Below are 21675 nucleotides of genomic sequence, written 5' to 3'. Positions count from 1 at the left end.
TGGTCATTTCATACCAAATGTCTTAAACATTACACGATGAAACTAAAACATTAGAAACAAAGTTTATATAAAGGCAACATTTTAGTCAATTAAGGTGGGATAAGATTTTCTATACCTTTAACGATTTTGTTAAACAAAAACGGATATTTATCTTGATAAAAGAATTTAATTATTTTTTTCTGGATATTTTATGAATGGAGATGCAAAAAAATTAGTTTTTTATCAGATAATGATAAAGGGCACCTTTGAATACTTCAATTCAACTAACGTTAAGTTAAAGCGAGCCGAAAAGTTTCAGTATAATTAAAACTGTTAAACTATCAGCTTAGAATTTACTCTAATCCTTTGTAATACGTAGGTTGATGCAAAGGGGTCAAATTAAATTAGATATCCCGGAAACTTGTAAGACAAGTTTACGTAAAATATAAGGTTTGTAATTGCTAACACATCCAAGGTACATCGCCGATAAATTGCTTAAATGGGGTAAATTCTTAACTGGAAATTATGAAATAACTAATATTTACTAATATCTAAGACTGCACGCGAAATAAATTAATTCAGCGCCAAAACCTGTTATCGCGCCAAGTAAACAATTCAATGATTATTATTGAAAATCCATCTCCTGATTAAACGAATAGTTTCGTGGTGACATTGGTGTTTGTACAATACTTAAACTCTTACCAAGGATTAACGAGATGTCTCTAGCCCGATGGGTCGGAAAAGTAGCTGTTGTGACCGGAGCCAGTTCGGGCATTGGTGAGGCCATTGCGAAGAAATTAGTAGAAAATGGAGTTACGGTGAGCGGGTGCTTAGGACAAACACTCTTACAGTAAACACAGTAAAATAAATGCTACAGTATTTGCATTTTACATCTGATAGCAATTTTTTTCACTTTACTGTTTAATTAGTGTAAATAATTGTCATTGCCTTTTTGGTGATATCGATGAGGTCATCATTTTATTGGCTTGTTGTAAAGATTTTTTGATACATTTTCGGTAATTCATCGTGATATAATTTATAATGTCTGGTAAACCAAACTAAACCTCTAATATTACAGTCACGTGCAACAACATTTTAGTTTTGACTTTTGAGTATTATACGGAGTGTCATTAATATAGCATTTAATTTATTTTGGGCAGTACTATAACGTAAAAGTTAAATAATAGAGCATAAGATACACTTGCTACTGCCGTTAGATGTTAGTAGCTTACATTCCTCGTATATTATCCATAAACAATATGTGAGCACTGTAATAAATAACCTACCGGACTTACAGCAGAAGATATTATGAGTTCTTTCTTAAAAGATCACCATAGGGCTCTACTTCCTATGCATGTATTTAACTTACTGAGTGATAAATACTAAAAATCTACCACGATAATATATATTTTTTCCCAGTTTTCATATATAGAATAACGGATAACGAATAACGAGTTTCGACGATTATTATTGATGCTTATTTAGCTTAACCTTGGATTGGTTTATCAAGCTATTAAGCAAAATGCAAAATTTTAATACTCAAGGAAAATCTACTAAGCAGAGAATTGATTACGTTTGATACGACATTCTTCCAGCTGATAATGTGATATCGATAGTTTCAATAATTCTTCATTTAAAAAAAAATATACTTTTTTCGACCACTTGCTATAGGTGGCAGCTTTAGCAAGAAGGGATGACAGGCTCAATTCCCTGGCCAAACAGCTAACTGGTGAAAAAGGAAAGTTATATCCAGTGAAATGCGATGTTCGCGAAGAAGAGAGTATAATATCAGCATTTCGGGAAGTTCGTGAGAACTCAGGGCCAGTCCACATTTTAGTAAATAACGCTGGACTAACGCAAGTCACAAGTCTTATTGACGGCGATGCAGACAAATGGAGAACGATTTTTGGTTTGTTCGTTTACTTTTCAAATATTTAATGGAACGTCAAAGCTATTTATTTAATTCACTGTCGTTTCAATATCGTTTCAGACACAAACGTTATGGGTTTGTGTATCGCCACCAGGGAGGCGGTAAAAGATATGAAAGCCAATAAAACCGACGGACACATAATCCATATCAACGGTACCGTTGGATATAAAGTTTTGGATATTCCCAAATTTAACGTTTACCCTGCTTCCAAATATGCCGTAACGGCATTGGCAGAAACGCTAAGGTACGAGTTGAATGGTGAAGGGCTTAAAATAAAAGTGACGGTAACTATTGAGATCGCCAAAAATTTTAAACTGCTGCAGTGGCTGGTATTTGTAATTACAGGGAATCTATCCCGGATTAGTCCAGTCAGAATTTGCAGAGAAAGGATTGTTAGGCGAAAATCAAGTGAGTTCAAAAAAGTAATTTCTACCCAGCTAATATATAAATATAAATATAAAATTGAATTTAATATGTTAACCGTTTCTAACTATCCACGTTGTGATATATAGATTTCAAAACTAACCTAAAAAAAAGATCAAAAATGTTACACACAAAACATTTGCAATGGAATTACATCTTGTTAGATAAAAATAGCAATATAGTGCACCAAAAAGTCTGAAAATTATAGTTTAACAGGATATTTAAATGGAAAAAAATGATTGTTGGGACGTTGTGCCATTTTACTTTATATTTTCTTTTATTCTCGCATCGAACTGGTACAAAATGCAGAGTGCAGCTAGTTAACCGAAATTTCCATCAAGATTAAAGTAAGAAAATAAGAATAATGTAAAAGGAAGGTGAAACTAGAACTACGGAATATCATTTAAGTCAATGCCCTTTTAGTTAGAAACTACACTCAGTTACGTTTCTTAATCATATTTACAGAGTGTTCCTTAATGGTAGTATCAATATTGAAGGGAACAATTGTTGACCTAATTTTATCAAAAAAAAACTCATGTGAATGTTAGCTTCGTAATTTTAAAGATACAGGGTCGTAAAATTAAAAAAAAAATCATCTTAGCAACGATTCTAGATGTCTTTCTGAAATTTGGTAAATGCCTTTTGTGCACCAAGAGGAATTTTTGGATGCAGGTTGTAGGACAGATTTTCCATTTTTTTATGTGTCGCCGACGGTTGAAGTAGTAATCTGCAGGATTTGTAGAACCTGTAATTGTTCATTTTGGATGTTTCAGAGAATTTTTTCAGCAAATTTCCGGCATGTACTATGATACTGAATACACAAAGTTCCAAAACCGTAACAGCAATATATAGTAATATAATTTTACAAATAATAATAATCGTAAATTGAGAAGGCAGACTATTATGCAAACGTATTATATAAAGAATGGGCATGCAATACAATACGTTTTGGTTTATAGTTTATTTTGTTTTATTTATTTGAGTCTATTTTCCTACTATAAATAGAAAATGTATTTTATAATTTCAGGATCCCCATTTGGCGGAGGTTTTGAAGGTTTTGCCTAAAATATATCCCAGCGATGTAGCCGATTCGGTGATTTATGTTCTCTCCACCCCTCCTCATGTCCAGGTAAAATACACTCTATTTCATTTAAAATATCACAGAGTGAGTTTTACGATTTGAACTTTTTAGGTGTCGCAACTCCGACTATTTGCAGTTGGTGACAAAAATTAAAAAAGCATGGTCCCCCTAAAGGAAAAAGTTTGGTCCATGAATAACTTTACCACATTTTCGGTTAATGCGTAGAAACAACCTTTGTTAATTATTTAATAAATATAATAATAACACCGGTCATCTGATAAGAACTTTTAATATCACCGCAAACCAATTTCTTTGAAAAACGTAAGCTATTTGCAGAGATAAGTGCAAGGATCAATAAGAAAAACCTTGGAAAAACTAACGCCTGTAGGGCAGATTTTATAGGTGGTGTTCAATTAACAATTACATAATAACTTATAGTAAGATAATATAAGGACTGCACTAGTTGTATAATAAAGTATAATATGGTATAGTGTATAGTAAAATTGTTTGGCATAATCAAGACATTAACGAATAATATGATTGACCACTACTAATTAGAAGATCGTCCGTTATTATTAGTTGCTTTATTCTGTGACATATGGTATATACAGCGTTGTTAAATCGGGCCCTTTTGAGGGGAAACTCCCCTTTTTCAAGGAGATAGACAAAAACTGGTTTAACCAGCTTTAATGGTAAAAGCGGCACATGGATATCTGTTTCCGTTTCAGAGTTATAGGTGTTTTTCAGAAATTTTAAACAAATCGATGTACCTTTTTTGTTATGAAAACTTTTCTGTTCCTATGAAAACATTTCCCGAGCAACATGTTGCGTTCTAAGTTATCTGTCCTTTTTGATAAATTTTTGCGTTAAATTCAGTATCGGCACGAGGTTAGGTCAAGAAGCTACCAGAACTTATTTTTAAAAATGGACATAATTTATTATTTTTTATTGTGGTTGCTATGATGAGTATGTGTGTAAGTGTGGAGCAATTTTCAACATTTTTTATCAATTTGAAAATTTGTTCTCACTTTATTTTTATTTTAAATTTTTTTTCTGTTATATTAAAAATTGTGTTATATAAAAGTCAGCTAGGATCGTTTTGGTGAATTATAAAATAAAGATTGAATGATATGATTATTCTTTAAAAAGCAAGCAAAAGTATGCAACACGTTTGATAAACTTCTAAGTCACTCGTTTACAGTTTACCGCACTTGTTGCATAATATACTATTTTGTGCAGTATCTATTTAGGAATTATCTATTAATCGGTCTTAAAGATCGCCTTTTATATAATATATAAGAGGTAAGTCTATGAAGCTACCGTGAAAGTTTGTTTAACTAACCAAAACCAACCAACATGGCAGCTACCAAATGTTTAATGAGTTAGGATGCCGCATTTGTACGGTAGAACTTAAAATTGGAAATTCAGGCAAAAGAAGTTAAGTTTGAAGATTTAGAGGCATGCGCCGAAGAATACTTACCATCTAACAGCTATATGCCCACAACAAGGTCAATTATTAGTAGAGTCCATGTTGTCTTTGTTAACATTTCAGAATTATTCTATTATGTATTAGCGGTTTCAGAAAATCAAAAGGCATTCGAAAAAAAAAGACCGAAATTGGCATGTGTATATGTAGGCTCCAATTTGGGTTATAAATTTGGGCTATTGGAATATGAATAAATGAAAACCAATTGTTACTAAACCTAGCTACAAAGTGATGAAACTATAAAAACAATTTGTGTTTGAAATTAATGCGTTCAAAAGTATTCTTTTTTCTCTCCAAGTTGCGCCAGATTACAATAGAAAATTATGAAATCGTCTGCTTTAAACTTTCGCACCAATTTTATATATATATTTATTTGAAAACACTAAAATTTCTCTGTCTGTGACTTTGTTTAAACCTTATTACTCGTTTCGAAGATACAGTGAGTTAAATAATTGGTCCACTCTAATTAAAATCGGCACGCCAATGAGTCTCAGACATAAATTTTGTTATCGAAGTTATAGCTTACAGCAAGGCCCCGTTGCGGTAAAATGACTAGAATTTATCCTATACTGCTTTTAGTTAGAAGTTTTGGTTAGTCTTGGCGGCAATGAGGTAGCGGACGCCTTAGCCAGGGAGGGCTCCTCGCATAGGCATATAGGGCCAGAGCCCCGCTTGGGGATCGCCCCGTGTGTGAGGCGGGGAGCTCTCGAAGCCTGGGCGAGAGACCGGGCCGCGGGGGGCTGGAGAGTTGCTCCGGGAATGAGGCAGGCGAGGCTTATGATGGATGGGCTCGCCCTTCCTCGGACCAGGAAGCTGCTTAGACTGACCAGAAGGGAGTGTAGAGCACTAACAGGGGCCTACACAGGACATTGCAGGCTTAGGAGGCATCTTTGCTTGCTAGGCATTGGAGACGACCCGGAATGTAGGTATTGCATGGAAGGGGAGGAGACCCCGTATCATCTGCTCACCGAGTGCCCTGCCTTGACATGGGCAAGATTGGGAGTCTTCGGAACGGCCCTGATCGATCCGGACTCAGTGCACGGTATTGGGCTAAAGGAGTTGCTGACCTTCTACAGGAGGGGCGGCATTCTGGACGCCCTCTAGAGCGGCCTGGGGGCACAACGGGCCCATCTGGTGGCCTAAGTGCTTGGACGCCCGCGAGGGCGCCCCCCTTTAATACCAATACCAATAATACCAATAGTCTTGGCGCCTTTTTGTAAGTTTTTCGATCTTGATTTAAAAAATTGTCTTATATCTGCATACACTTCACCACAACCTTGCAATAGTAATGAAACCGAACGCACTTGCCACTGTTGTCCTTCCTTATATTCAAAACATCACTGACCACATATCAAAAGTTCTAAAGAAATATAACGTCAAAACCAGATTTGTCTTGTCCAAAAATCAAAGACAAATTCCATTTGAGATGCCAGGAGTTTACAGCATTCCATGCATATGCGGCAAAGAATATATTGGAGAGACCGGACGAAAAATATCAACTGGGCTCAAAGACCATGAAAGAGCTTTAAGACTAAGAGGAATAAACTCATCAGCAGTTATCGAACAGAATCATGAAACTGGACATAACATTTTATTCGATAAAATTAAAATCCTTGCATGCAATTAATTCTTCTACCAACGAAAATTTCGAGAGTCAATAGAAATCTATAAGCAACCTAATAATCTTAACCGCGACTCAGGTCTTTACCTGTCACCAATATGGGAATCAGCCATCCGTGACGCTCACTTATATATATAAAAGAAGGTACAGAGTAAAATGCAAATGCAGTGAAACTCTAAAGAAGCCAACAGGACGATTGCCGAAACGTTAGCTATTTCGACTAAACAAAAACCGACGCAGGCTGAATCCAGAAGGTTTATAAAAAGTATTACATTAGCCTGTTGAAGTTTCTTTGAAAAATTAATTCATAATTATATTTTACAGTTTAGATGAAACAGTGCTTGGCACTGTTTGTCAATGATATGACTAAAAAAGATTTAAAAATTACTCAATCCGATTGCAGATAAAAAATTAATTTAAATTTCGAATTGATTGAAGAATAAACACAAAAATCTAATATTAGAAGGGAAATTAAGAAATTGCAACATGATCTACGAGACAGGGACCACTAGACTACATCGACAGCTACGACTAAATGATAAAACGTCGGATATAGAAGTGGAATGTTTTCGTACTAATTTACTTTAAAATACTAATTATTTTATATAATGATGTTACATTTATCGAAAAAAATTGACGACGTCAGAAATATTAGCGGTGTTATTATTGGTATTAGGCCGAAACCAATAACCAGGGTATTAAAAATGTTATCATAATAAATGAAGAACGTTATATGTACTTTAGACTTTTGTAGTTATTATATGCATCGCTAAAATTCAGTTGAAGTTCCTTCAAAATGTCTCTTGAATTTTATTTCTGTTTGGCGTTATGCATTTTTGTGAGTTATTGTCCCGCTGAGGGCCAAGAAGAAGGTGAGAATTTAGATTTGTATCCTGAAGAATGCATTTGTGTCAAAAAATTGTTTCAAGGTATTTTATGTTCTAATTTATTGCAGTTTTGGATGGCAGGGTCGTCATTGTGTCACATTTACCTTCTCACTTGTACTGGACTGAAGAAGGAGGAGTCTCAAATCGCTTGAAGGCCAGCAAATACAAAATTAAAAAATCTTGCCACAAAGATACTTACTATTTTATTAACGAAAAGAGCGGGTGAGAGCCGAATTCTGAAGAAAACTAAATTATAATTATAATATTACTTATAACGAGATAGCAGATTCATTGTGTATATTTCTATTAATTTACATTTCTAAATTAGGTTATCCATGTTATTGTGATCTATTTCAGGCCCTGCTAATAGGGGCAAAATGTAGTAAAACTGGAATATTTATTATTTTAGACTATTTTTGAGCGTGACTGGTGGATGCGGAAATACCAATATTGGTCTGGAATCAGCAAAATTAACTCGGAATCAGCGATTCCGTTTAATATTCGGTGACTATGCCAACAGCACTAGAGTATTGGCAAGCAAGTGTGATTTGAACATGTACCTAACCATAAACTCTGGTAGGAATAAACTTTTATTGAAGAAAAAGGACCCTTCCAATATGCGTCAGTTTTACTTTAACTTTGCAACTGTACTGAATAATGTATAGTCTCACGGTAGAACTACAACGGAATAAAGTAAATAAAATATATATAAAATACAGTCTATAATTATTAAACAGTTTCAGAGTTTCATATATAAAGTCACTCCCGTTATTTTTTATGTTTTTGTATTCAGCAGATTGAATCTAGGCTACTTTGACCTCCATAAATATTTTTATCGGTCGATTTGCTGAATTTTCTAAATAAAATTTCACTGGTGTTATAATAGCAGCCACGGAGATAAAATTTTCGAAATGAAATAATACCAGAATGGAGTATCAAAAAATTCAAAAAAATACAAGGCCTGCCATTTACAATTGAAACGTTACCGTCATTTTGATAAAAATCCAACCAAACATTTAGTACATATTATCACCTAAAACCATTATAATGGTTTCGTCCGTCGCCCAGTACGGTAATTAATCTTTACTGAAACATTAATTAAGCAAGCTCAAATATTGTATATTATTTTTTAAACCGTGGTTCGCATTCCGTAAGTATATGTATTCGCTTTAACCAAGAAAAGACGAGTATTACCATTTGCTGCGCAAGAGTAAGTACGTACTTTTCGCACAAATATTGACTAATAATATCATGTCGAAGAAGTTTAAAAAATGTCGTATTAATCAATTAAATGATGCTATATTTAAAAGTTTTATGTTAAGACCTGGTATTTGAAATATACTGAATGTCATGACTAGAATATTGATCCACATAGTTATATATCTATTCTTTTCTATAATTGTCCTTTATTACTTCACTATTTGAACATTTTATTCTAAGCAAATATTTTCTAGATGAAAACCTACCATGATTGCAGAATCTCTAAAAAGTGTTAATTTGGCGACGTTAACGAAGGCCCAAGCTAAACGGACATTTTACAAAAATTTGCCTAATTATATTACAGCCTCTAAGAAGGATTTAATGAATTTTCAGTTAAGAAAATTGAAAAATCACGATGCTTCAGATAAACTTCAGATTCAATAAATAGATCACTGTTCCGGATAGACATTTACGTACTGCAAAACATATATAAATGTATTAAAATAATGAAGCTGATTGATAAGCATATGTGGTGAACTGTTGCATAATACAAAATAATTTTCCATCCAACTGGAACTATGGTCTTCTTAAGGTACTGCTAATCGTAAAAATCCTTCAGATCTGCGACCAATAACCATTTTGCCAGCTATGTCGAAAAGAATAGTTTGTAAGCAACTTAATACATTTTTTAATGAGAATATATATAATTCTCGTAGACTACTACACTAAGGCGTTTGATAAGTTGGAATACTTATTATTGTGCTAAGCTAAATTGTTATGGATGCTCGGAAGGAACTATAAAGGTTCTATAGAAAATGATCTTGGTAATTGAAGGCAGTTCTATCTGAATTTTTTTGGTCTATAAAACGTATTTATTAAAAAATATTAATGGCATTTTCACAATTTTGCTGATGATATAGGATGATCCCATTCGTTTACTGCTGCTGGCGTAGATCAGGCAAAACCTTGACGCCCAAAATAATCTAAAGGAATTGTTCATTCATGGTCGATATTTGAGTGCTTTCAGAAACATGAAGCGAATGTAGATATTTTAAATAATGATTTTTTATGAAACGTTCGAATATATTGCCAAATTTTTTATCACTAACTTATATCAAATTAGCAAGTAATATATGCAAGCGTTAATTACGTCTGCCTGCACTTATAGCAGTGCCACTTCTTATCGCCAAAACACGCGCTAATAACGAGGGGCTTTAGATACGTTTCGAAAACTAACGACCAATTTTAAAAACGGTGCGTCAAACGGTAAGATATTAATTTGCTCTTTATCAATCCGATAAAGAGCTGTTAGCACCACATAAACTTCTCAGTTTTAATGGCATGCTGTTTTCGCCTTGAGCGAATTTTGTAAAAATGGGAAAGATTGCGTCGCTCTGCGTTCTATTGTACATTTTGTCCTATTCGAACGCAGTTATTCGATATATAGATGGTGAGAGTACCCTTCTTAACAAATTTTAAGTAATTATCTGGATAATATGCATTGTAGCGAAATTCTTCAAGACCCCGTTTTATGTTAATCACTTACAATCCGGAAAATGGTTGGACTCAAATGCTCATCTCGTGAAGAATAAGCAGGATAGAGATAAATTCTTACTTAGAAAATCCTGCCACAGGGGAGCTTTTTATATAATTAGCAATTCAACTGGGTACGTATTCTGTATATTATCTGTGTATTTGTATAATTTGTAATATTTTCGCTGCTTTATGTGTGTAATAAATTAAATAGAACAACTACAGGTTAGATGACAAATTCTGTTGTGGTGATCTTTTAGCAATGGAAGTTGCAAACTTTTAGTAGATTTTTGCTCTGTGTATATTTCTTAAATCCTCTGACAAACGACTACTGTCACTGACTTCACAAGAATAACCATGTTCTTGTGAGCGTAAATAAAAATTTAAAATTGAATTGTAGAAACCGCAGCTCATCAATTAAAATTAAACAAGCCTAAATAAAGGGAAATTGTAAAGGGTTCCATCCGCTTCAATAGTTAAACGACACTAAGAAGTTGTGGCTTGTTTGGACACTATATATTTAAAAGGTCACACCATTTTCACCAATGTTTGGATAGTGATTTAAGTTCTTAAAAAGTAAATAATAACATTGTTGAACAGTTGCACATTAAATTCCATATTTTTAGAAACTGTTATTGTTGATAAACAATTGATCAAATGTTAAGTACGGGTTGATTTTTAATCATGCGTTCAAAAATTGCTATGCTACATGTGTTTGTTTAACTGTCCTTTTCTTGCTATGCAATATATCATTAGCTAGTCATTTTTAAGTTCATACTGCTTCGTTTCAGTTCTTTTAATGTTTATCTTTAGATGGGCATTTCATTCAATTTTGTTTAAGTGTTCAATTGGACTTAGATTTCCAGCATGTTTTTTTATCGTAATAATGCCTACTTAATAAAATTTTATAAAATAGGTGTGTTGGAACCAAAATTAATAGAGAACCGAAAATTTACGTTGCACTAGCGCCAACATAATCGAATACGCATTGTTGTCGCTTTTAAATAAAAGAGAAGCTACTCTCAAAAGCTTCCTCATAATTTCATCTCTTAACTTCTTTACCGGTAATGGTATTTTTCTACTCCCGTCTGTAAAACTCCTAATTACACACCGATCTAGCGTGCGGGAAGCGTCGCCTTACCACGCCAGTTTCGTTTCCCACAGATCCGAGACACCTCGGACATTTCCGGGATTTTACCGCACGGGTTTGGCAGCAATCGGATGTTTTCGGAGATATTTCCAAAGCTTTGAATTTTGACTTTTGTCAATTCTGACGCTCAAGTCAGTGAATGTATTCGTGTTGTTTGTCGAAAATGTACCCAAAAACTAACGGTCGTAGAAAAAGTATAGTATACAACACGTTCGGTATACCTTTTAAGTCACTCGTTTATTAAACATGCGCTAGGCTCGTGTTAAATAAACTCGTGAATCAAATGCCGTTTACCGCACTTGTTGCATAATATACTAGTTTCTACTCCCGTGTGTAAAATACCTAATTACACACCGATCTAGTGCGCGGGAAGCGTCACTTTTCCATGTCAGTTTCATTTCCCCTTAAAATGTGACATTTGTCAATTTTGACGATCGTGCCAGCGAATGTGTTCATGTTGGGAAAATGTACCCAAAAACTAACGGTACTAGAAGAAGTATAGTATGCAACACGTTCGATAAACTTTTTAATATACTGTTACAATCGGTTACTTGCCCTTTTCTATTAAATATTTTATTGGATGAATCCATATCATTGACAAAGGTCATAAACGAAAGCGTAGAAAGACTCTACAGTTGTTCTGGTAAGGGCCTTATGGTGGTTAAACCGTTTAAGCAATCGCCACATTTGATCATCCGCTGAAGATTATGTATTTTCAGTCAATTTCTCACTGTCGAAGGAGGATGTGGGAATAGAAATATTGTAATGGCACCGAAACAACTTACGCGGAATCAACAGTTTGAAGGAAGAAATATTTACCAGACAAGATGCAATACTAATTTGTCCCTAGTATCGGATCCAACAAAGGAGAAACTGATCTTGCGACCTTTGGGGGAAGTAGCAGACCCGCTGTATCGTTTGGCTTTTTGGTATTAAAAGAGCTAATAAAGATTTTTTCCGACTTCTATTTCCGTACTCCATTACGCATTTTGAAATATTTCTTTTATTCATATTGAGAAGTGGTTTCCACTATTTTACTATTTATTCTCCAAAAAAATGTCAGTTCGTTGCAATTTCCATTTTTTTTTGCGATTATGTAAAAAAACGCCGCCCTATTGCAAAAGCCGAATTTCTTTTAATTCCAATAAGGTGCTTTTGTGACTAAATTCTTCTCAAAATTGTACAGCAAACAAGAAATTCTCAACCTTGCTCTTTCTAATGTACACAGTGTGTTAATATATTTTATTGGAGAATGTTGAGTTTTCATGGTACTTTTATATATAGAAATAACGGAGTGGCTTTGGCTTCCACTTCAGGCGATGACATACTGACAAAGAAGTGTAATTGGAGGATAATTGGTTGTAAACTGATAACACTTTTCGCTTATCACACCTAGACAATTAAAAAAATTATGCCATGAATGGGTTCGTTACTGGAACCTATAATGCTTATGCAGTATAACAGAGGCAACGTTCTTGAAAAGCACAAATACATATGACAATGACACGTTTAGGTATTCTCTGGATGCTATTTGTAGTCAAAGGCCTTCTTGCGGCTGGTTCCGGTAATTATTCAGTTCCATAATTAAACGCCTTGGTAGAATGGTTGTTTTTAGATTTTTTTAACGATCCATTTCGCATCAGGCATAGTCAATCGAAGCTGTACTTGGACGAAAACGGTCAGCTAACAAAAAATGTTTTTCTATCGGAACAATTTCTACTTAAACGCTCTTGCCACAAGGGCAGCGTTTATTTTATCGCACAAACAAGTGGGTAAGTCGCTTTTTGAAAACAAAGTTTAGCAACCCAGTTGTTGGGTGGTTGTTGTATCTTGTCGAACAAATATTTCAAATATTCGCCTAATTTTCACTCAGAGTTGCGCATGCAACCAGTTCTTGTTAGTAAGACTTCAAGCAAGCCATTGGCAAGCTCATATGAGATTTTTCCCCTTCTCCATAGACACTGAAGTTTTTGTTTTTCTATCATATTATCGGAAGGTCCTATAAAAAATAAATTAATTAAAATTAAAAGTAATTGCGCCTTATGTGATTAAAATTGTAAATTTTAGGAAACTGCTAACTGTTAAGGGCGGTTGCGGCAATACAGTGATATCACTAGAACCGAAACGGTTAACACAAAACCAGAGATTTGATTTTCTGGATGGAGCTCACATTACAAGCAAGTGTGACCCGACCTCAATCGTTGGATTAGCTGATAACAATGAGACGTTAGCTGTAAAGAAGAACGACCCCGCGGATTATACGAAGAATAGGATTGTATTTGAATGGCTGCATACAAACATATAAGCTTTGTTTTTAAAATCAACGTAAAATCCATGATTCTAAATATTGATTTTATTTTTTCTGCTTAAATAACGATAAACCATATGCGGGGTTGACTGTAATATTACTAAAACAATAATCGAACTAAGCTGGGGATTATGAACACAAATTTAAAAAAAATGTATGTCCTGACAAATTTCAGGATAGAATACGAGCATAACAAATACCTACCTATAATGCGGTTATTCTGTTCTATATTTTCTGATAATTTTGATTAAATTAAATTGAATGTGAAATAACCAACTAACAAACATTAGTCAACTAAAATAAAAAACGATTTTTGGGTAGGTTGGGATTTTCTTCACCATTGTTTCTATGTTTTCAACACGTATAATTATCAGTGGCCCGAATGATAGCTAAGAAGTGTAGAGAAATGCTTACCCTTCGCGTCCGCAGTCCAGATGTCCCCCTTCGAGTGTGAGACTCAAAGATTCTACACGCCAGTAGGCGCTATATAATAGAGTGCAGTGAGACTGGAGTGGTTGAATAATATAGTGTTTGCATAGTGAATATAAACGTGTCTTTTTTTAGCTTTTTTAATACTTAATTGTTATTTGGAACTAAATAAATTTTTAGTTCAGTTTAAATTTTTCGCGTTGTGAGTTACTTAATTTCATGGTCGCGTTTGATGAGTCCGATCGACGTTAGTTGTTAAATAGTTTTGTAACGAATTTCTGCATTAATTTTATAAACAGCGTTATTAATCATTAATAACAATAAATTTACAAACTTATATCCCTAAATTAATTTGCCACTAAAGCAGATTTTAAAAAAAATATTTTTGTATGATAGCGTTTACCAGAAAAAGTATATTCTGCTTTCGAATAAAATATTCGTTTCAACAAAAAGAGATACCAGAAAAATGGTTTTCTTTTATTCTTGAAAGCCAAGTCTATAAGAAAAACAACTTGCATTCTAATCACTATAAACATATTTTCTTAGCAAGTTTTATTAGTAATACTGAATGCATTTGAAATGTTTATTGACTGCTATCAAAACCTAAACTTCGGGTTTAGGAAATTGCGAGGAAAACTATAATTGTAAGAAATGGTACATTATGCAAATAGTCGAATTAACGCTTTTTCACTCACAAGTTGGGTACATGCCGAAAACATCTGAGTAGAGTAGAGAGTAGTTTTTTCCCGATATTGATTATATTCACCTACGAAAAATTGTCGCTTATAAAAAAACAAAAATTCGTGAAATTCAAATCACAAGCCGCCACTCATAAGAAATTTGAACTTATGCCTAAGGACTTACTCGATAAGTATCTTATTTGTTGATACGCTTATAAAATCCCAATGGAAATAAAAGTATGAACATACATTCTTTTTAGAAAATGAACCGATGAATTGAAAAAGTTGCTGCAAGTGCAAGTGGCGAAACTATACTTAGGCGACCTGTATCGGAATGTTTAATTTAAAGTAGTTAATTATTATTTATTATTAATGGTTCAATCGAGACTATTAAACAAACTATAAAACGGCTTTAGATTGTCAGTCTTGCGAAAATCACGAAAGGAGGATTTCACTCTATAAGTTGCTTTAGCAAGCACTTTTCTTTCAGTGATAACATAATTAAACAATAAAAAATTGAATTTGTCTTGACTTTAAAATAGCACTCACATTAAATATTTTTAATGTAAGAAGTTTCTGTAGGAACCGAGTTAGGAAAATCCAAATAGCAATTGCGCCCTCTGGCGACCATTTCAGCAACTTGAAACTGAACTGAAGTTTTTTGTTTCTACAATAGATAATGTGTTATTGTTTTTATTGGAGAATATTGATTTTTTATCACATAAAAGTGTTACGGATCCAACCCCTGTGCTTTTATATAAGGGAATAGCGGAGCGGATTTCAGTTATATGCGACAATGTAGTCTGCCAAAGTGTAATTGAAAAGACTAAATAGTTGCAAACTGATAACACTATTCGCTTATCATACTTAGACAACTTAAAAAATATGTGTCATTAAAGGGCCTGTTACTGTAGGCTGTAATGCAGTATGAGGCAACGTTCGTTAAAAGCACAAATACATATTGCAATGACACGTTTAGATATTCTCTGGATATTACTTATGGTGGAAGGCTTTTTTGCAGCTGGTTCCGGTAATTATCCAGCTTTATATGATATATGCTCATTGCAGGGGTTGGTGACATTATTGTTTTTAGATTATTTTAAAGATCCATTTGTAATCAGCCATAGCCAATCGAAACAGTATTTGGATGAGAACGGTCGACTAACTAAAAACCTTTTTCTAACGGAAAAATTTCTTCTTAAACGCTTTGCCACCAAGGCAGTGCTTATTTTGTCGCGCAAACAAGCGGGTAAGATGCGGTTTCGCTTCCAGAGTTCATAGTATCTTTCAAAATTAACCATCGATTTTCGGGACGATTTTTCAGCCCAAAATGGGATTTCGAGGTTATTTTTCAAATGTGCATAGGTGGTTTTCGAGGACGAGAAATTCGAATTTGTAATAATTTTTTGAAAATGTCATCAATCAAACATCGCAAAGTATTTCTTAAAAAATGTTGAAAAAAATTTTTGGTTTATTTTGGCTTGCACAAAAATATTATTTTCTCCAAAACGATTAACCGGACCGGATAAATTCTTGAATAGGGAAACGCGGCAGATCTAAGGCTAAATATTTTGTTTCAGCCATTTTTTTGATTATCTACAGGGTTTTTCAATTATAGACAAAAATATAAAAGATTTGGAAAATTGTTCTTTTTGCAATTAAATTATTAGCCGTAAATCAAAATTCGTCAAGAATAGAGCAAACTGGTTTAAACAGTGTTATAGTCCACATCGAGAATTACAATTTTTGTCTTTACGGTTTTCTTGTATCACACACGCTGCTCGAGATATTTAAAAAAATCCATGTGAAACTCGCGCTCACTTTAGACGCGATGACGTCACCTACTACTACGACGTACGATGTGCGGCATTGTTTCAAATAAATATTATTCTCTCGAAAACCATTTGCTCAATTGGAAAACGCGATTTTTTTTGTATGTTCGATAAGTCTAGGGAATTAGGATGGGAAAAAAAGTACAGATAATACCACAGAACCCCCCCCCAGCCGTATTTTCGGTCCATGTATAAAAAATAGGTTTTTTAATTTGCATATTAACACAACAAATGTTTCCGTGGAAATGGTTAAATCTGCTGCATATCAATGACTACAATGATCATGAATGTCGGTATGTTTTGAGATAAACATTTTGTGTTATTTTGCAATATTTAGATTAGGAGGCAAATATATTCTTTTTGATTTTGAGTAATGACATTCACACTCTCTTAAATTTCCTACAAACTGGATAATTTTTGTTTTCTTGTATTGTGTTTTATGGGATATTTGGTCTCCACTCCTGTGCTTTCAACATTCAAACTTTAAACTATTCAAACTTCAAACTTTCTTTTTACATACAATGTTAACTCTTCGCTCTGTAATTCCTAGAGCTTTTACTAAAAACTTTAGACATACCTTTGTGCACCTAGTAAAGAGTATTGGAAGAATGTTTCCGAGGATTTTGTCTGGAAACAGATTTTCGTTCGACAGGGCCAGTGGTTATCATATACGATAATTTTAAATTTTGGTCGGTTTTAATGTCACTAGCATAAAAAAAATTCTTAATATGTAATTAATATGATTAAAATTATTTTTATTATTATTATTATTATTATTATTATTACAGTTAGAAGGTTTACTTGAATGCTTACAGTATCGGTTAATTTGTTTAAGCAATGAATCTTTATTTTCATATCTGGAACAAGCGAAAAAAAGTATTACAAAAAGAGTTACAATAATAAATTTAAAATTTTATTATCTTACCTTTTACATTTTTCTTTTCTTTCAAAAATTCTACGTATTTTCTTTCGACTTCCCACACTGTCATTTTCTACATAGATGTCAAAACCTATGTTTGAATCTAAAAATTCCTATTCCTAATGCATTTTGCTTAGCTGAGTTCTTTTGCTAGGACTACTTCTAATGGATTTAACTCGCTTTGCTAATGCTAGATTGACTAAAACGCACTATATTACCTAATTAATCTTGAAAATGATAAAAAATGGATTTAATGAGTTTTGCTCAGTTGCCTCTCAATTGCCTCAGTTGCCTCAATTGCCCCTCAGCCCGTGTTGCACAAAATACCACGTGAAATAAACGTTCCAAATATTCGCCTACATTGTGTATGTATGTTGCTCATGCAACCGGGTGTTGCTATTCATATTCCAAGCAAGCTCGTTCGATCTTCTTTTCCGTAGACACTGTGATTTCCTTTTTGTCATAATATTTAAAGTACAAAGCATGAAATATGTAAATTAATAATAAATAAATTAATAAATTTTGTTAATAAAAAATAATATTTCAAAAAATATAATATAGCCATTATGTTAAGCGTTATGTGAAGCAAATTGTAAATTTTAGGAAACTGCTAACCGTTAAAGGTGGTTGCGGCAATACGGTGATATCACTAGAACCGAAACAGTTAACAAAAAAACAGAGATTCGGTTTCCTGGATGGAACTCACATTACAAGCAAGTGTGACCCTAACTCAATCGTTGGGTTAGCTGATAACAATGAGACGTTGACTATAAAGAAGAACGACCCCGCAGATTATACGAAGAATAAGATTTTATTACGACATTTATACATCCCAGGCTTATAATCATAAATATCGCTTTTCATGCTGGAATTTTTGTTTTAATATTAGTGTTAATTTTTGAGAAACATTTCAGTTTACGAGATATATGGAAAATAAACTGAAGACTAAATGGTTGCGCTCTCAGTATATTATTGATATTAAGTAAATGAGAAACCCCAACTCTAGTTTTTGGTATCCTGAATTCCCCTTTTCAAGTACATACTGCAACCAAAAAGATGCGGAAGCACGGGAACGGCGCCTAATTACAGAGGACGCCTTTCAAGAGTGGACTCGAAGGTTCGACACCTCATCGCGAGCACGCACTCAACAGAGTGCAGTGAGAATGGAGCGGTCCACTGATCTAATGTGTGCACAGTGCAAATTTAATTGTTATTTTGGACTAAACAATCTTCTTGTTCGCTTTAAGTTTTTCGCTGAGTGACTTTAATTTTACCGTCTCGTTTGATTAACCCCACTGTCATTAGATGTTGAAACGTAATAGTACAATTTAACAAACTACAATTTAAATTTTCTTGAAAATTATTAAATATTCGGAACTTATAACAGTGTCTGAAGTGACATTCGAAATTGGGAAATGTTAAAACTCCATCGGATCCGTGGGAAACCAAGCTGACATGGTCAAATGACATTTTCTGCACGCTGGATCAGTGTATAATTGGATATTTTAGAGAAGGTGGCATTTGAGTCACAAGTTGCATAATAAACGAGTGACTAGAAAAGTTTAGCAAACGTATTGCATGTTAAACATTTGCTACGACCCATAGTTTTTGGGTACAAATGACCATTGGAATTAACGAACTTCAAAGTTCAAGCACGCTATATCGGTGTACAATTAGGTATTTTACAGAAGGGAGTAGAAAAAAATATATTAAAACCACATTTTCCTTAGAGACATCACTTGCGAAAAGCTATAAAGTAATAAATATAAATTTCTGAAAGAAACTTCCACAGGCTACTGTAATACTTTTTAAAAAACTTCTGGATTCCTCCTGCGTCGGTTTTTGCTGAGTCGAAATTGCTGACGTTTCGCCAATCATCCTATTGGCTTCTTCAGAGCTTGACTGAAACTGTTTCAGTTAAGCCAACAGGATGATTGGCGAAACGTCAGCAATTTCGTCTCAGCAAAAACCGACGAGGAGGAATCCAGAAGTTTTATAAAAAGTAATATAAATTTCTGTAATTTTTTGAATCGACGAATTAAAATAGGGCCACGAACCAAATCACAAGCCGCCACTGTATGAAATGTAAACTTGAGGCGCAGGAATTACTAGATAAGTATCTTCTTATTTGCTAAAGCGCTTATAAAATCTCATTAGGAGTACGCATATGCTCATATTTTTTTTTAAAATGGCCTACACGTTGGAACGATGGATTGGAAAAGTGGCTGTAGTTACAGGTGCCAGTTCTGGAATAGGTGAAGCTATAGCTAGGCGACTTGTATCAGAAGGTTTAATCGTAAGTAACTCTCGTAAATTATTATACATTGACATTTTGACACCTCGATCTTAATTTGAATTGTTCGATCCCGATTGTTGAATAAAGTTTGAAATCACCTCAGGTTGTCGGTCTTGCGAGACGCAAAGAACGTTTGGAATCACTTGAAAAACAACTAAAAATCTCGAAAGGAACATTTCACCCAGTAACTTGCGATATTTCCAAAGAAGAAGACATACTCAATGCGTTTAAGTATGTTAAGGAAAATTTGGGATATGTTCATATCCTAATAAATAATGCCGGAATTGGGGTATTCACAAGCCTTACAAGTGGTGATTCGGCGATATGGCGTCGGGTTTTTGGTACGTTTGTTCATTAGTTTAAATATGATGATAAGTGAGGTCGTCGCGATAACATATAAATTGTTCAAATAACCATAGCCATTGGTTGTTTTACCATCAAATTATTTGTAAAAATAAGATATGGAAAAATATACAGGCATGTATTTTGGTGTATCGGGTAATTAATTAGTTAGATAATTGTTGTTTTTACAAATAACCCCATCGTTTCAAATGCCCTAAAGTTTCCATGAATCATTTCCAAACTCAAAACTGCTTGTAGGGCTGAATTGCATAATGACGTATTTCCAGACTAGCCTAAGTCTAGTCCACTTTATCGCCGAACCGAAAATTACTGCATAAACCATTTCAGCGTTGTAGTTTATCGTGTTGCTTAATATTATTTTGAAAAGAGCAACTATCAAAATAAAAATTTTCGTCTTCTAGTGAAATTGTTTTCGCCAAAAAGATTATTTTCTTTAAATCCTCACTTCCATACCATTTTTTTTTCTTTGCAGAAGTAAACGTTCTCGGACTTTGCATAGCTACCAAAGAGGCTTACCAACAAATGGCCGAAAATGGTGTAAACGGACACATTATTCACATCAATAGTATATTGGGGCATAAAGTATCAGCCGTCTCTGATGTTTACAATGCCAATGTTTATCCTGCAAGTAAATTTGCAGTTAAGGCACTGGCGGAAAGTTTGAAGATGGAACTAAGTTATTTGAAAAAGAAAATAAAAATAACAGTTAGTTATTCGATAATTTCGTGGAGTAATCAGAACATAGTTCTTTTTATTCTAGAATTTGAGTCCAGGTAGGGTAAAAACTGAAATTCTTGAAGCGGGAAACTTTGCTAAGGAACTTGTGGATACAGCCTATAAAGGAGAAACGTTGTACCCTGAGGATATAGCGGAATGTGTGGTATTTGCTCTAACCACACCTCCTCACGTTAATGTATGTAGCGCCGGTTATTTGACTGGTAATTGCGATTTTATTTTAGATCAACGAACTCATTGTTACCGAACTCTAATACGGAAGCCGCTGCAGAGTTCTTCTTGTTTATTAGGAGAAGCAATTCATCAGATTTCTTCGATTTCCGTCAGATAACACTGGATACAATGCAAAGCTATTTTAGGTAACTTGAACGGACAGATGGACATCAATCTTTTGAGAGTTTTTCTTTCCATTTGCTCAAATAATAAAATTTATTCTATTCGTAAGACTGTTTTCTTTCCATTTACTTAGACATTTTCAGAAAAATAGTAATTAACAAAACGCTAAATGTATTAACTTATTAGCCTGATTGTGCTAGCCTCACTCATTTTCTGTCCTCCGATTATCTTTGTAATCTCAGTTTTCGAAATAGCCCAATTTTCTATAGTCTAGACACTATCCCTGCTGCTCTCACTTAGCTCTTTTTAATATTCTATAGCAATGTCAAATGTCAATGTCAAATAAAAACAAACATACAAAAAAAAATGGACTATGACTGACTATGAGCTTTGTTCCGTTCAATCGGAATTGTTTTTGTTTTATTTTTCCTTTTAGTTTTTGATAATTTTTATGTCGAGCAAATTGAAATTGGTTTTTATTTAATTA

General features: G+C 33.9%; 4 protein-coding genes across 6 annotated transcripts; all 4 read left to right on the top strand.

Annotated features, from left to right (window-relative positions):
• The first annotated feature begins 538 nt into the window (after positions 1–538).
• Positions 539–21262, top strand: LOC132697142 (uncharacterized). Its single transcript, XM_060662435.1, has 19 exons — positions 539–797; positions 1651–1888; positions 1970–2193; positions 2255–2317; positions 3360–3461; positions 3525–3563; positions 4821–4921; positions 12010–12219; positions 12804–12854; positions 12934–13062; positions 13358–13565; positions 15776–15956; positions 16378–16561; positions 18062–18199; positions 19616–19754; positions 19858–20095; positions 20590–20822; positions 20878–21030; positions 21077–21262. The coding sequence occupies exons 1-19, from the start codon at positions 696–698 to the stop codon at positions 21104–21106; spliced, it is 2763 nt and encodes a 920-aa protein (XP_060518418.1). The 5' UTR covers positions 539–695; the 3' UTR covers positions 21107–21262.
• On the top strand, positions 7212–8105 carry LOC132696832 (uncharacterized). The gene is made up of 3 exons (XM_060661883.1): positions 7212–7392; positions 7476–7629; positions 7817–8105. The coding sequence occupies exons 1-3, from the start codon at positions 7317–7319 to the stop codon at positions 8070–8072; spliced, it is 486 nt and encodes a 161-aa protein (XP_060517866.1). The 5' UTR covers positions 7212–7316; the 3' UTR covers positions 8073–8105.
• LOC132696833 (uncharacterized) lies at positions 12706–13918 on the top strand. The gene is made up of 3 exons (XM_060661884.1): positions 12706–12854; positions 12906–13062; positions 13358–13918. Exons 1-3 carry the CDS (start codon positions 12785–12787, stop codon positions 13593–13595), a joined length of 465 nt encoding a protein of 154 aa, XP_060517867.1. The 5' UTR covers positions 12706–12784; the 3' UTR covers positions 13596–13918.
• Positions 15636–18439, top strand: LOC132696834 (uncharacterized). 3 transcript variants are annotated; one of them, XM_060661888.1, is made up of 3 exons: positions 15645–15737; positions 15801–15956; positions 18062–18439. In XM_060661888.1, the coding sequence occupies exons 1-3, from the start codon at positions 15674–15676 to the stop codon at positions 18070–18072; spliced, it is 231 nt and encodes a 76-aa protein (XP_060517871.1). In that variant the 5' UTR covers positions 15645–15673; the 3' UTR covers positions 18073–18439. The 3 variants fall into 3 exon arrangements, with proteins under 3 accessions (XP_060517869.1, XP_060517871.1, XP_060517870.1); XM_060661886.1 differs by lacking the exon at positions 15801–15956 and having other exon boundaries at positions 15636–15777; XM_060661887.1 differs by lacking the exons at positions 15645–15737; positions 15801–15956 and adding an exon at positions 16714–16832.
• Positions 21263–21675: the final 413 nt, after the last annotated feature.

The sequence above is a fragment of the Cylas formicarius genome, unplaced genomic scaffold (assembly GCF_029955315.1).
Source record: "Cylas formicarius isolate icCylForm1 unplaced genomic scaffold, icCylForm1.1 PGA_scaffold_1__22_contigs__length_36826433, whole genome shotgun sequence".
Lineage (NCBI taxonomy): Eukaryota > Metazoa > Arthropoda > Insecta > Coleoptera > Brentidae > Cylas > Cylas formicarius.
Note: the sequence above shows the minus strand (reverse complement) of the source record. Positions and strands in the feature narration are given on the sequence as shown.